Source organism: Ascaphus truei, chromosome 4, assembly GCF_040206685.1.
Source record: "Ascaphus truei isolate aAscTru1 chromosome 4, aAscTru1.hap1, whole genome shotgun sequence".
Classification (NCBI taxonomy): domain Eukaryota; kingdom Metazoa; phylum Chordata; class Amphibia; order Anura; family Ascaphidae; genus Ascaphus; species Ascaphus truei.
Genome location: NC_134486.1, coordinates 303,159,682 through 303,174,231, shown reverse-complemented (window position 1 = coordinate 303,174,231; position 14,550 = coordinate 303,159,682). Strand labels below are relative to the sequence as shown.

At 41.3% G+C, this 14,550-nt stretch overlaps 1 protein-coding gene across 1 annotated transcript in view; it reads right to left on the bottom strand.

Annotated features, from left to right (window-relative positions):
- EZR (ezrin) overlaps nt 1-14,550 on the bottom strand; it is a 72,251-nt gene that overhangs the window by 12,775 nt on the left and 44,926 nt on the right. The window contains exons 3-7 of the mRNA XM_075597762.1: nt 10,890-10,973; nt 5,928-6,023; nt 4,062-4,336; nt 3,607-3,690; nt 1,449-1,595 (exon numbers count right to left, since the gene is read on the bottom strand). Coding sequence (XP_075453877.1) covers nt 1,449-1,595; nt 3,607-3,690; nt 4,062-4,336; nt 5,928-6,023; nt 10,890-10,973 — 686 coding nt within the window. The remainder of the gene's footprint in view (nt 1-1,448; nt 1,596-3,606; nt 3,691-4,061; nt 4,337-5,927; nt 6,024-10,889; nt 10,974-14,550) is intronic.

Below are 14,550 nucleotides of genomic sequence, written 5' to 3'. Positions count from 1 at the left end.
AATGTGGGACACAGGCGCTTGCAAGCCAGCAACTCTTATGAAGGCTTCATAACCCATGCATGCAATATATGCAAACCCAAATGCAATGTATTACATGCAAACATAAAAAATAAAAAAAAGTACATACTATACACGTGGTGAGTATTTACCCACAACATGCTGATCAGTGATCAATCTTCACGCTGTTGTACTACGCTGACGTTTCCTAGCTTCAACCAATATGAGGCAGGCCAGTGGAGCACTTATCAGCACGCGCACACACAGGCAGAAATAAGTACGATACAGTAGGTACTTCTGGTTGACAGGTACAGTACCTACTAAATAGGTAGAGATGGAGCGAGTGCTGAACATATATTTAACTGAACGGAACATACTTATGCAGCTTTCACTTAATTACTACCGTACATCAATCACACTGCTTGGTTCATTTTACATGACTTAATTTACTTGTTTTCCCAAAAATAAATCTGTTGTAGTTATTCTGCCCCAATTTTGCAGTTGGTAGACTGATTAAATCACACACTTTGACTGGTACTGATCCTATTTTTAGGTTTACAGAGAGCCAGGAAACTAGTTACTGCAACCCATCACCCCTCAAGACTCCTGTAACCCGTCGGCTGGAGGTTGTCATACATTCATTGGACCACCATGAATATTCCTCATGGATGTGGTCAGACAAGTGTCAGATCATGAAAGCGTCAGTTATGCACAAGTCTAAGGCTAAGGCCCCGTTGTCTGCGCTGCATGCGTGGACGCCAGGCTGGCGGCGCGTGCAACAGAGTTCCCTGGTCTGCAGTGTGCTGCAGGGGAAGACAGGGGAGGGAGTGGGCGTGACGGGTGCGTGGCCCTAACACCCCCCCTTTAGGGGAAAGTAATGAAGCCTCCTTATGTAGCCAAAACAAGGATATGCAGGACTTCTGGATTTGTAGGTCTTGGCTATGTAGATTGTAGAAAATAGAGCATAGGAATCCAGATATGTGGTAGATTTGTAACAAACGCAAGTAAACACTGCCATGGAATCTCACTGGCAAGGGTTAAGTTGATGGGTAAAATGGGCAGCTTTGGGTCATATAAAAAATGTGTGAAACCTCAAAGCAGAATACAGACATAACAGGCTTCATTTCTCCCTCTGGTGTAATATGGAGGGGTCTCTTGTGATTGTTATAATGTGATATGTTGTGTTATCTGGAGAACAAATGTCACGTGCTACATATGTACCCTACAGTTTTCAGATAGAAGATTCCTAAAAACAAAATGTTTTACAGAAACCAGCTACTAAAAGTCGACTGTGGGATAACTTCCTGTACACTAGGAGATGGGGCATTTATAATCTCCAGGGCCAAACCACGCTGTTCTCAGGTTTGAGATCCCAGGATCCATGCGGACAGAACACCCTGACATTATTACTCACAGGTTCTCACACTGGTACAATAGGCTTCTTTACTCACTTGTCCTCATGCTCGTAAATATTTAAGCCCAGTGAATCCACTCCCAGCCAGAGGTCAGTCCCCTTCTTGTTTTTAATGTCAAAGTAGTTGATCCCATACATTTCCAAGTCTTGGGCAATCTTGAGATATTCCAGCATGGACTCCTCCCTGCGTGAAAGACGTGCAAAAACGACAGAAATAAGCCAACACTGCAATATGTACTGTGCAGAGTATACTAATTATATAGTGTCCATGGGGTTAAAGCACTGGAGAGGCAGTGGGGTATGCGACAAATTGGTTCTCTGATACTGTTACCTCAGGAAAAGAGAAATACGACTCGTGACGAATATATTGGTAAACTGATAGAATTTCACATTCACGCTCAATGGGAAAACCCTCTGTTAGGAGATATGGCATAACTACAGTACAACTGATAAGGCATTCATCACATACTACGAGCAATGGCCACGTAGTACGTAAAATAAGATCTAAAGAGGGGGACACTGTTGGAGACCAATGTAAGCCATGGGCAACCCTGGGTAACTTAGATGAGCCAAGTCAGAGGTGGCAAACTCCAGTCCTCAAGTGCCACCAACAGGTCAGGTTTTCAGGATATCAGTCAAAGACCGAGCCACTGATTATGTTACCTGTGCTGAAGCAGGGATATCCTGAAAACCTGACCTGTTGGTGGCCTCCCCTGATCTAAGTGATCGCGTAATGACATTGCAAAGTGCAGTGTAATATGCACATAATCTTTATAATAGAGACTCCAAATACAAAACATATTCTACTTCATGCTGAATAAGTTTAGCGAACGTCTGTAATGATAGGAACCCAAAAACGAGTTGTTACGGTGCAACAAAAATGAAAATAAATTGCATACATTTTCACAGTTTATTAAAGAAGAATTTTACATCACAACTGGCACCAAAAACCACCATCTCTGCACAACACTAAAAACTTCAATCAAATCACAACCACACAAAAATGATGCAACATGAGGTCATTTGTCACAGTGCTCTAGTTATTTTGGCACTCAATAAAGGGATCTTTTGTTCAGTGCAACATGTGGAAATCATGGCACTTGTTGCAGTTGTAGGTAAGTATCAGAAGCATCCAGCCCAAGCAGCTTCATCCTGGGCCTGGCCCTGCAGAGATGAATGCCTGTCTGTCTGGAAATATCTCGCCACTGTTTGGTAATGGAAAAATAAAACCAGGATTGCCGAAACATACAGGAGCCGAGTAAAACAGCTGCAGGGGACCATTTGCAAAAACGGACATTAGATTGAATACTGTCCCAGAAGAAATAGAAGTATGTGAGTAAAACTCATAACGTGTGGTTCAAGGGATCAATGCATTCTAAATAAGCTTGTTTGTCTGGAAAACGTGTGATTTTAGTTTTAGGGGCTTGAGAAGCCCGCTAGAAAAGGGCACACTTTGTGAAATTGAATAACTGGATTCGGATCCCACTGCCACTGTCTTTTCGCAAGTCACCACATCTCCCTCCCACTAAATATTCCATTGTAAAGGCTTTGGGGCAGATTTCATTGTGGTTGTAAATTCTGCAGCTCTGCGCACGCTGCAGAGGCTTTTAAAGAGTAAACGATTCATTGTTATTCACTTTCTTTCTATTGCCAAACTTACTGGCTTTTACCAAAGGAACACTGCAGCAATAAAGTATATCTTGCATGTGATATGTAAATGTCTATTTTTGTTTTTTAACTGCAATGAAACAACTGAACAGCAGAAACTTAATTGGCATTTTTATAGGGACTCGGGCAAAAGGTTCAAAGTCATACACTGCCAGAGGTCTCTGCAGCACATTGCTTTTAATGCATTGCACAACTTGGAAGTCAATGGGCTAAAAACCGTTGGTCACTACCAGTTCCCTTGTCGGATGATGTACTTGCAGCGAGTTGTTATGCTTGTACGAGTAAACTATTTTTATAGCTTCATATATAGCAACAAAAAACAGTAGTGCTGAGTAACAAAAGTAAAAATAAAAGACATTCACATTGGATGCAGAAGAGCAGCTCTAAAGTAAATGCCGTCGAATGGATTAAACAGCAAAAATACCAGTAATGTGAAATGGTTCCTGGGAGAGTGTTTCTTGTGGTAAGGGAAACACGCAAACAAGTGTAAGGTCTTTCACATACTGTACAAACCACAGAGCACTCACTTCAGCATGCCCCGATGCTCAGAGTGCCAGACCTCAATCCTTTCTTCCCACTGGTCTCTGGAAAGTTTGTGCTGATCCAGAACTCTAACAAGGAACAGAAGCACAAAGAAGAAAACGTCATTAGGTTTGAGGTTATATTTGGAAGTGATGTGTCAAAACGTTCTTGTTCTAGAACACAGGAAATGTTGCTTTTAGTATTTGGGAAGGGATTTTTTTGACAACTCATTTTGCACCAATATTGCAACTACAGTATGAATGGGATATATTTAGTCAGACCAAAGTATAACTGTCTCACTTTTGCAACAACTGCTTACAAACTTGAATCAGTCTAGCTACTGGCTGTAGCATATGTAACTTGGGGATAATTTGACTATACTGCTTCTGTGTCATTGCTGCTCATTGATCATTAGCATCAAGACATGTAGCAGCAGTTGTTTGCTCTTTTGTGCACTCACCTCTGTGGCAAGAGGCGCTCGGAGTTCAGGTATCCAGACTTGTGTGTCTCTCTATTGTAGTCCCCAAACTTGGCCTGCACAGCATATGAGCCAAGAAGGACTGCAGTCTCCGGTGGGCAGTAGACTTCATCGCTTAGGATGCCCTCTTTGACCTGCAGGAAGAACAGCTTCTGCGTGATGTCCTGGACTAGCTCCTCAGACACGTCCTCGGGGAAGAATTTGGCGCGGAACTTAAACTGAAGAGGATTCTCCTTCTTGACCTCCTGGGAGGAGACCTGTGTGGGACCACCAGATGAAACAGGACATTAATACATATATATTTATTTAAGCCCCGATCCGCAAAAAGGCACTAAGCTTTTGGACGTTTTTACTCCACTGCATTTGAATGGGAGCAGAGGTGTGCTAAAGCGTAGCACCCTTTAGTGGCTTTGGGCCTAAAATCAAAGTGCTAATTTTAGCAAGGTTTGCTTTTTCACCTGTTGGCACTCAAAATTATCCAAATAACTGGTCCAAATTCCAAGTGCCAGTTGCGCCATGTTTACTGAGCGGTGCTAGTAACGGGCCACAGCACCACTAGCAAACATGTCCGATTCTCTCCCTGTAACCCGGGCATAGATAATAAGCCCTACAAAGCACACACTGTTGCCTGAAAAGCTCCATGTACAGACAGTATTGTTATAGATGTAAATACTATGGAGACAACGTTATGTTGATTTCAGGGCAAGCTGTGCTAAGGCAATATTGCATATTGTTGGAACAGCAAACGATTTAACATTTTCTGTTTGTTCCAGGAGTGCATTGTGAGCTAGGGAGGTTTCTAGCACCCAGGTGCCATTTTTTTGGTGCCAGGTAAAGGAAAATAAAAAGAGCAGACAGATGCCGAAATCGTTACATTAAATTACAGTACGGGTGCCATAAAAACTACTCAAATTTCTAAAACTGAAAGCTGATGCACACAAGGCAAAATGAGTGCAAACTATGCTGACATTTATATTTTAAAGGCCTTTAATCCAAAGTTATCACCGACTAAAACTGGGGTTTTAATAATGTGCTGCCCTGCCTCCCATACTGATTATAATGTGTAGGTGATCACTAGCAATGGGTATTTTACACCTTGTCACCTTTATTCCGCAGAGGTCTTTGTAAGACCAGCAATTGCAGGTGTGCGAAGACATCCCTGGATAGTTATACTAGGGGTGTAACATGCAAACGTAGGTACACTTAGAACAACATGGTTTAGTTGTCTCCTTTGCTCTTCCTTACTGCGCAACTTCTTTGGTCAGGGGTGGTCAACCCAGAATGCAAGACCCTCCCCAGAATGCAAGACCCCCCCCCCCAACAGGTCAGGTTTTCAGAATAACCCAGTCAAAGACTGAGCCTCTGAAGCAGGGACTAATTAAGACACCTGTCCTGAAAACCTGACTTGTTAAAGTGGATCCTTTGATTCATTCCATTTCCTTCCCCCATCATATGGTGGTAACTAATCCAACTGAAGTGCACATTGTAAAGTAACGTGACATATAAATCACCCACATGCCAAAAGAAAGACAGCTCTTCCCAGCATGTAAAAACACGATTACCAGCAACGTTTACAGAAGTACGGTAGGTAGCATTACAACTGAGCAGTGAGCCACATGTGTTACGGAGGATAGATATACAGGCAGCAGCAATGTTCCCTTTCCATTTGAGGAATGCGAGTGTATCGCATCATTTTGAAGTCAGACTTTCCTATGTGCCAGACGCCCTAGATAAAGCTCTGTGCTAAAAACACATTCCACGCTCGCACAAGTTAAACAGTTACACAGTGACTAGATCAACAACCGTCCCAGGAATCCTGCAGTGACTTCTGGACTGAACATTGCTCACCTTTTTATCAAGTTTCAGCCAGGTTGGGAATCCCTTGTTGTCCATATGCTGCAGTCCAAAGTACCACACCTCACGTAGACCCACCGTCTTAACCACCTGAAACAAGAGCAAAGGGGCACATTTGTTAATGACCAATCCCAGAACGTGGTTAGAATAAAAATGAATTAAACAGCGTACATTAATTATCCACTAGCTGCAAATACTCCTTCCTTCAGTGGAAAATAAAAATGCAGATTTCTTAAAGCAATAAAGAAACATTTTAAGGTGCTAATCATAGCCCCGAATTCTCCAGTTGAATGATTTACAGGTGTACCAGGAAACAACATGTCTAAGGGGCTCATTACTCCTACTTTATTAAAAAGTTATGCGATTTGTATTTTCTGCCTTTTAGTTCTTTTTCTCTCCTCGTGGTCACATAACCGACAGTAAATTCGCCCCTCTGGGAAATATAGTTTAAAAGTAGCCACAAATGTACATTTTTATTACAGTGACTTTGTACTATTATAGTTCTGCAATCAGGTTCTAATAGAGATACATGTTATTCAGAGTTTCACTTTTAGGCTTATCTTTGAAACTCTATTAAACATAATCTAAATTGTGAAACAGTATTACCAGCCAGGAGGGGAGTACGGAGCATTGCCCTGCACTGTGCTTGGCTCCAGCTGCAAAGGAGCGATCAAAGGTTGAAAAGGTGTTACGTGGCTAAGTGACCCTGCACATTTAAATGCAGTTCATACAGTATTTGAGGGAGTGTTTGCCGTTACAGTGCAATTGACCCCAGTGGCATTGGCACAGGAGTCTCTACAGAAAATGCTGTATCAAATGTAATTCTTTTGCTGTGGAAGCACGTGAGGTCAGCCTCTGGGTCAGTGGTTTCCCAACCGTAGACATGGGAAAGTGCACCACACACCACTAGAGATGTGGGACGAAAGCTCATATAGGGCAAGTATATTGTAAAAGTGTTTATATTGCTGCGGTTCAAGAGTAAAATCTCTATTAGGCTGGGAAATGCCGGCGCTGTAACAAAGGAGCTGTCCCGAGTGGCTGTGACGTCATCTGACAGACCTGGGAACACTATATCAGCGTGGAGATGAAGCCATCAGTGAGACTAGTCACAGGGTGTAACTCTAAACACGGGTGTTTGTTAATACTACTGCTTTTTCCTCACGCAGTATTATAAATCACTTAAGATATTTGTCCTATGAGTTTCTACTTTGTGCTCGCCATTTCTTGCTTACCTTCAAGAGCTGTGGCTCTGAGCAGAGCTAGAGGCAGCCGCAGGGGATCCCCTACGGTGTTATTCTAGATCTGTAGGCATCGCAACCTACAACAAATCCGCGTTTTTACAGGACCAATACAGCCAATGGAACGCTGAACCCATTTGAAATGCGATATTCAATTGTAGCCCTGGCTTTTCACCCCCTGCCGTGCGGATTAGTAGAAATCCTGAGGATAGCTGCTCATAACAGAGGGCCCCCCAGGCAAATTGGGGATACAATATAGCCACCCATGTTAGGGCTCACTCCACCAGCCAACAGAATAACGGACACCACCGAGAGAGGACATAAGTGCTTTCTATTGTCTGCCACCACATTGGTAGTTTGTGTGTCAAACCCCCTCTGCCCCCCCCACCCCCACCCCCCCTTACAAATATCTTTGAACCAGGGGATTCCCCGATGCCAGGGGAATCTCCGATCAGCTTCAAAAAGAGACCCTCCGGCAAGGAACGGGTTTAAAAAACAAAAAATGTATTTAAAAATGTTAAAAGTTCACAGGTGTGATCGCTGCTTTAATAACAGAGGATTCATTTCAAGGGGAGTGCAACCGTTCTCATTTTTCTAAGTTGGGACTGACTAGTGCAGCACAATATAAGTGTCGTTTGTTTAGCTGAACGATGACTGTACTTCCTGTTCATGTGGGAGCTTGCCATGTTCCGCCATGAACAAACAAGTTCTTAGGAACTGCCAGATATCATGGTTATCAGCTTCAAAATTAAACACATATTTGTTTACAGTTACACAGAAATTCACAGGTTCTGTTTATTCAAAAGTACAATGTACTGTATTGTAGCTGCTATATGGATGGGGTTTTTCTGCTGGTGCAAGGTAAAATTAAGGCAATTTACTGCCTATAATTAAAAAAAAAAAATGTTAGCAAAGAAAATGGGGCTGTGAAACAATTACATTTGGTGCACGGGGATTCCTAACAAATGAGCACTCTGCTTGTTATTGTTCCTGCTGTTTTGGTTCATTAGCCATGTACAATATGTAGTTATGTCGTGCACAGAGGACTATGAAAAGGGAGTTTAGTAGAGCGTTCTCAAATAAACGACATGAGAAACAGTGCGCTAGCTAAATAGCCAAACCAGGGTAGGAAAGCTTGTCGCTCTGAAGAGCTATTCCACACATCCACATGACCTCTCAAAGACCAGAGGACTTGACATGTAGAGCGTTCACATCCAGTTATGGGTCTAAGACACTCATGTCAGCAGATCAGTGGTGAAAGCAGGTCTTCATTTATTACAGGTTCTTGCCCAGGCATTTAAAACATTGGGGGTGGGGAGTGGGCTGTCTCAGAGCCGCCGACCACTTTCCCAGGGCCCACAACTGGAGTTTCCACCCTCCCCCCTGGGTCAGAAGCCTTGCGAGAACCCCCCCTCCCCCCTTCAAACCACCTCAATCTCCCCATGTTTTTCTCTCCCCCATTCGGTTTCTTAAATCTTCTCCCCTCCCCCCACCTCCCCCTATTACTCAATAACCCTCCACTCACTCCCGTTCCGTGAAGATCCCCTGCTCATATGCATTCCCCCTTCTCCCCCCGTTTCACACATAGTACACAATTATCCCCCAGTATACAGGACCAACGTAAAGAGTGGGTCTGTAGTTGTAAAAGGATACCCCAGCAAAGCTACAGAACGTAAACCTGTCACGTTCAACCAAGTGACAATGTGATATAAAGTGAAGTAATAGCTGCTCTACACCCTTGTATAGGACTGTTCGCTGTCCCAGTAGTAGTATTCTTGTCTTCCAGGTAAGGGAGGAGCGCTCGTTCGTGATTGGTATATAAGAAGAGAAGAAACCAATAATAGTATAGCAGTAGAAACAAAGTTCTATCTAATATATGCTGCAATGGTTTCACTCACAATAGACTTCTTTCATAGTATAGCGTGTCAGAGATCCTTCTCTCTCTGACGGGAGCCCTTTGAGTGGGGTCTTCGTTGGGGTGTAAGGTAAGTGTAATCCCCCTTCTGTTCTATGTTGTAAATCCTCATACAGTATGCCAATGGATGTGAAAAAGAGAGATACCGCAATAGTATAATACCGTAATAAAAGTGTATTGCACAGATAAGCAAATTAATTAATACACTCACATTTCAAAAGATTAAAATTTCATGGGAGAGGGCTGTTGAGGGTTGTATTCTGGTCTTCCCATCTGCTGTACACCGCAGCATCCTGGGAGGACTGGAGAGTGAAGGGACTGGCATTGCTGTGCTGATTCCATCCGAGAAGTCGCTTCCGCCTTGAATCAGTGCCGTCACCGGAAGTGACGAATGCGGATGCATGAGGTGTACAGGAGGTGGGAAGACCGGAATACAACCCTCAACAGCCCTCTCCCATGATATTTTAATCTTTTGAAATGTGAGTGTATTAATTCATTTGCTCATCTGTGCAATACATTTTTATTACGGTATTATACTATTGCGGTATCTCTCTTTTTCACATCCATTGGCATACTGTATGAGGATTTACAACATAGAACAGAAGGGGGATTACACTTACCTTACACCCCAATGAAGACCCCACTCAAAGGGCTCCCGTCAGAGAGAGAAGGATCTCTGACACGCTATACTATAAAAGAAGTCTATTGTGAGTGAAAACCATTGCAGCATATATTAGATAGAACTTTGTTTCTACTGCTATACTATTATTGGTTTCTTCTCTTTCTTCTTATATACCAATCGCGAACGAGCGCTCCTCACTTACCTGGAAGACAACAGGGAGATTAGACTGAAGGAGAGAGAGACAGAGGACATGTTTGTTTTAGATAAAAAATTCCTGACAATTCATAGCGCAGTACCGGCACTTATTGTTTTACAGGTACTGCGTTCCGGACCGGACCAGCCTACTTTCACCACTGCAGTAGATCCAGGTAGACCAACTACTCTATTTAAGCGCCTACTCTCTGACCCTCATGCCGCTTCTTTAACCCCAGTCAACTCCTCTTCTGCCCAAATCTTCTCTTGTCAAGTACTCTACACAAGTGTCCAATGGGCATTACATTAATGATTAGCTCGATAGCCAATTGCTCATTTTACATGACAATGAAAGCTGCGATAGACATCTAAAGATCGGAGGTTTAATTTTTTTTTTAAATTGTGTGAGGTTTAGAAAGTCTTGTACACTATAATTTCATCTATAAAGAACCCCCTTTGATGTCCTGCTAAAAAAGGTATTGCAACCTACATACAAATCTTTTCTTCTCCAGGACCCATATGACAAGAACTTTGAACTATAAAAAGATAGGCCAGCTAACAGCGATTGCACTTTTAAGCACGGATAAAAGAAAAAGCAAATGCACAAAGGAAATCTTTTTTCAGACGGTTAAAAATGGAACACTAACTGAACATATATGAAATGCTATAATTTATGGAGCTTTATGAAGGTTTCCAAATATGTTGATGACTCACTTAAGAAGCAACATTGTTATGGGGTTACAGGATATAGGATACTTCACTTGACTCTAAATTACTACACAACCATTGTTATGTAATATGCTCTCCTTAACAAATGTGTTAATAAAATAGTGATACAATAGACATGAAGTGACAACGTTTGTCAGAGGTTTGCTTCAATATGTTGGTGTGTATTTGCTGTTCTCGCTAGGAAGAATGGCCTGTTGAGATCAAACACTGATGAACTCTCAATGTTGTTTCTGCTGACATGCACAATCAATGAGACTGACCTGGTCAAAAAGTTGTTTGCCCGTAGTGTTGGGTTGGATGGCAAATTCCAGTTCAGCATCCACGGTGGTCACACGAACATTAACCTGGAAAGAAAAACAAAAATCAAATAAGGTATGATATCTAGAACAAGCCACCCTGCATACAGAACTGCATCACTTCACTACAACCTGCACTTAATGTGCAGACATTTTCACAAACAAATCCGTGTAACATTATCTCCATCAACCCTCAAAAACACAAGCCTTTCATGTCCAGAAGAGCGCTCTAAAATAAAGGACCATGCTGAAGTCTAAAATTAGGAGTACAATTATACATTTAAAATCCATTCAAGGCCCAGATAGTTTAGTACTGTATAAGTAATAGTGCAATATCAGGTCAGCAGTTGTGCAATGACGGAGCACCGCCCCGTAAATCTGGGTCTTGTGCTCTCTTTGGAACAAAATACTGTACAATTTAATTTTCCCAAGAACTATTTGCAGATACTATTTAGTCTATGCAGTTTTTTTTGTTTGTTTTTTAAATATAGTGCTTGAAAACATTTCTCTGTAACACAACCAACAGGAGAGTATTTACCAAGTTCTAGTGTCTGGACTTTATCAAATACAGTATGTACGGCCATGAAACAGATTAAGGTCACACAGTGTTCAAGGTCACTACAGCTGTTAAACCAGTCAGGTACCGACTAAACTTTTGTCTGCATTTCTCTTCAGTCTTAAAAAGGACCCTGAAGGCTGTAATGGTGACCTGGACGTCACTTAATAGTTTGTATGTTTTTAGTTGTGCTACCATAATAGTTTGACAAAACGTATGTTTATGCTGTCTTTAAATGACATGTCTATACCACTTCAAACAACATCAGGACTAGTCTTGAGAATGGTTTTAAAATGAAAGTATGAAGGAAGCCTTGCTTGCCTATTGAGATATATATAGCACTACTGATGTGTTCTTAGTAGCAACCTTAAAGTAGAAAGGTCACTAACAGCCATCTTGTTTTGTGTTTGAACTAGAAGAAACAAGAGTTTTTTGATAAATAAGAACACCCTGGGTCACAAGACAATCCCCTTAAAAATCAATACCTATAAATAAAAACATTGGGTGGGAGGGATTGAGGCTTTAAAAGTGAAGTATTACAATACATGAGTTTTCTCCAATATAAGAGAGAAAATTAAAGTTACACTACTGATCTATTTGTGCTCTGTGTACACACACACACACACACACACACACACACACACTTTCTTCTTTAATTATAAAACTGGAATTGCTAATCCCTGGAGTGCAATGAGGGGCTAGTAAAACATTGCACAGCTTTGCCAGCCTATTTTGTACTGCAGGGATTAATAATGCCCGCAATATTAACATTACAGATGGAGATGGAGATGCAATATAATTACTTTCCTACATTTTTCTTGACATTATTGTGGGCTTAACACTAAAGCGGCTTATTAAAGTTATTGAGCCAACATGTTAAACAGCCTTTTGTGCAAGATTGCTTTCCAAGTGGAAAATAACTAAGGAATTTGCTGTCAGCAATAGAGAATTAGATCCCTATTTTAAATGTGATCCCGCGCATTAAGTTTATGACTGGATGATGAAAGAGGAAAATCTGATGAAGATAAGCACCAAACGGCTGAAATAGCTCAAGAAAAGTTGGCAGGTGTACGCCTTTAAAATCCATAATTTTGCTGAAAAATCGATGGTAAGGTTTTATTTAGATGCAATAATCTAGGATTTTTTTTAAAGGCAGCCTTTCCTATCGGAGGCGATCATTCTTACACCCAGAAAGTGAATATAAAGCACTACACACTACAGGATATATTATGAGTATCGGGACAAGACAACTTGTGCAATCACGCTGCATATTCAATTGTCCATCTAGTACCAAAAAGGCATGGTAAAAGAATACATGTGGATGTGTTACTAACATTACAATCTTGTGCCCCCATTACGACACAGAACTATTGCAAGATAAGGAGAGTCACACCTTTTATTGGTTGACAAAAACCTGCTATTTTTAAATTTCAATAAATTTTGAACATGGCAGCTTTATTTAAAAAAAATAAAAATACAAACTCTATCCCGATACCGAAAAAGTATAAAACCGTTGCAAAGAAACCACTTCGTAACTACATATAAGAGGGATAGTCAATATCTGTCAAAGTAGCCAATCGAAATTCCCCAATTCCTGACGAAAATGGCCTGACCAGCTGCTTTGGCAGATGTAGAATAAGCCCATAACGCCAAATCCTTTAAGCATTTGCTGACTGAAACGAGACAAAGAAGCCCCTATATTTTGCATGTTTGCTCAAGTCTACGAGTAATTAGTAGTATTTACTTGTAAACGAACAGACATTCTGCTCACTTTGTTTTCAAGCCAGCAAAACTTTTGAAATCTTATGGTTTTTAGGAAAAAAAAAAATAGTTCTGTAGTATTGGATAATAGTCACTGTGACTATTAAAAAATAAAAAAAAATAAAGTTGGAAAGTAGTATTGCAGGTTTAATTAAAAAAAAAAAACGACTACGGTTAACCTTTTGCGAGAAACAAGAAAATAGAAGTGACAAAGGGGACCCGAAGGCCGAGAAGTACTGTACATGCACGAGAAGGAAAAGAAGAACAGGGCAGATTACTGCATAGACAAGCTGATATTGTAAACTGTTCTACATGCAAGTTTGAGTACAGTGGGGGTAACCCAGTCAGAGCAGGTTGGATCTGCACTGCACCCACTTAAAAGGTTAATACAGAATGCTGCAGATCACATGTCCACATTTAAGACGGGTAAACATATAGTTAGACTTGCTATAATGATAATTACAACATTCAACATTAATAAGTACAGTAGCTTTTGGGGAACTAATCAAAAAACGTTACACATTTGGTCCCCCGGGTTGTCCTTTCCTGTCCGTTCTCCTGAATCGTCATTTACAAGTTATGTCAAATGTATTGGGTACATATGCAGAAAGTTTGGTTGATGTGCTCAAAATAATTAGTATGAAATAAAAACACACAGGTTCTACAGAAAGGAGCTCACTCATTATGTATCCCTAAACTTTAATTTTTAGTTGTAAACTAATTTTTTTTCTTCATTATTATTTTGCACTGTGTGAAATAATAATACATCTGATAATAGGAGATTGCCTCTTCAAATCAGAATAGACTATCCAAGCCGTTTTTGTTGTTGCAGGATTGAAGCAGGGGGTCTCTGGAGCGAACCCCATTTATTTCAGTTCAGGGGTCCCCCTGGTACTAGAGGCACTTACTTCCATAGTAGGTGCCAGTAACCACTCCAGGGTGATTATCCTATAGCGGATTTTCAAAGCTCCCAGGTCTGCGGGCCAATAGGAAGCAGCGATATCATCCATGTGATTGGGGGCTTAAAACGACAGAAAACTGCAGAGAGATACTGGGACACCCTTCAGGAGGCAAGTATCACAGGAAGCCAGGGATCCCCAGAGCTGTAGTTAAAGGGGTTCAGCTCCAGTATTTAAAAAAAAAAAAAAGGCAGAGAGAATAGCTTGGAGCACAGAGCAGTCTTTGTTGGTAAACACATTATATACACACTAGAAAGCTTTGGTTATGCAAACTATTAAAGACTTCAGAGCACAGTTAACAGTCTTTGGCACAGCAAGACGTAACCCCTTCAGTGCCGTGACCGCAAAG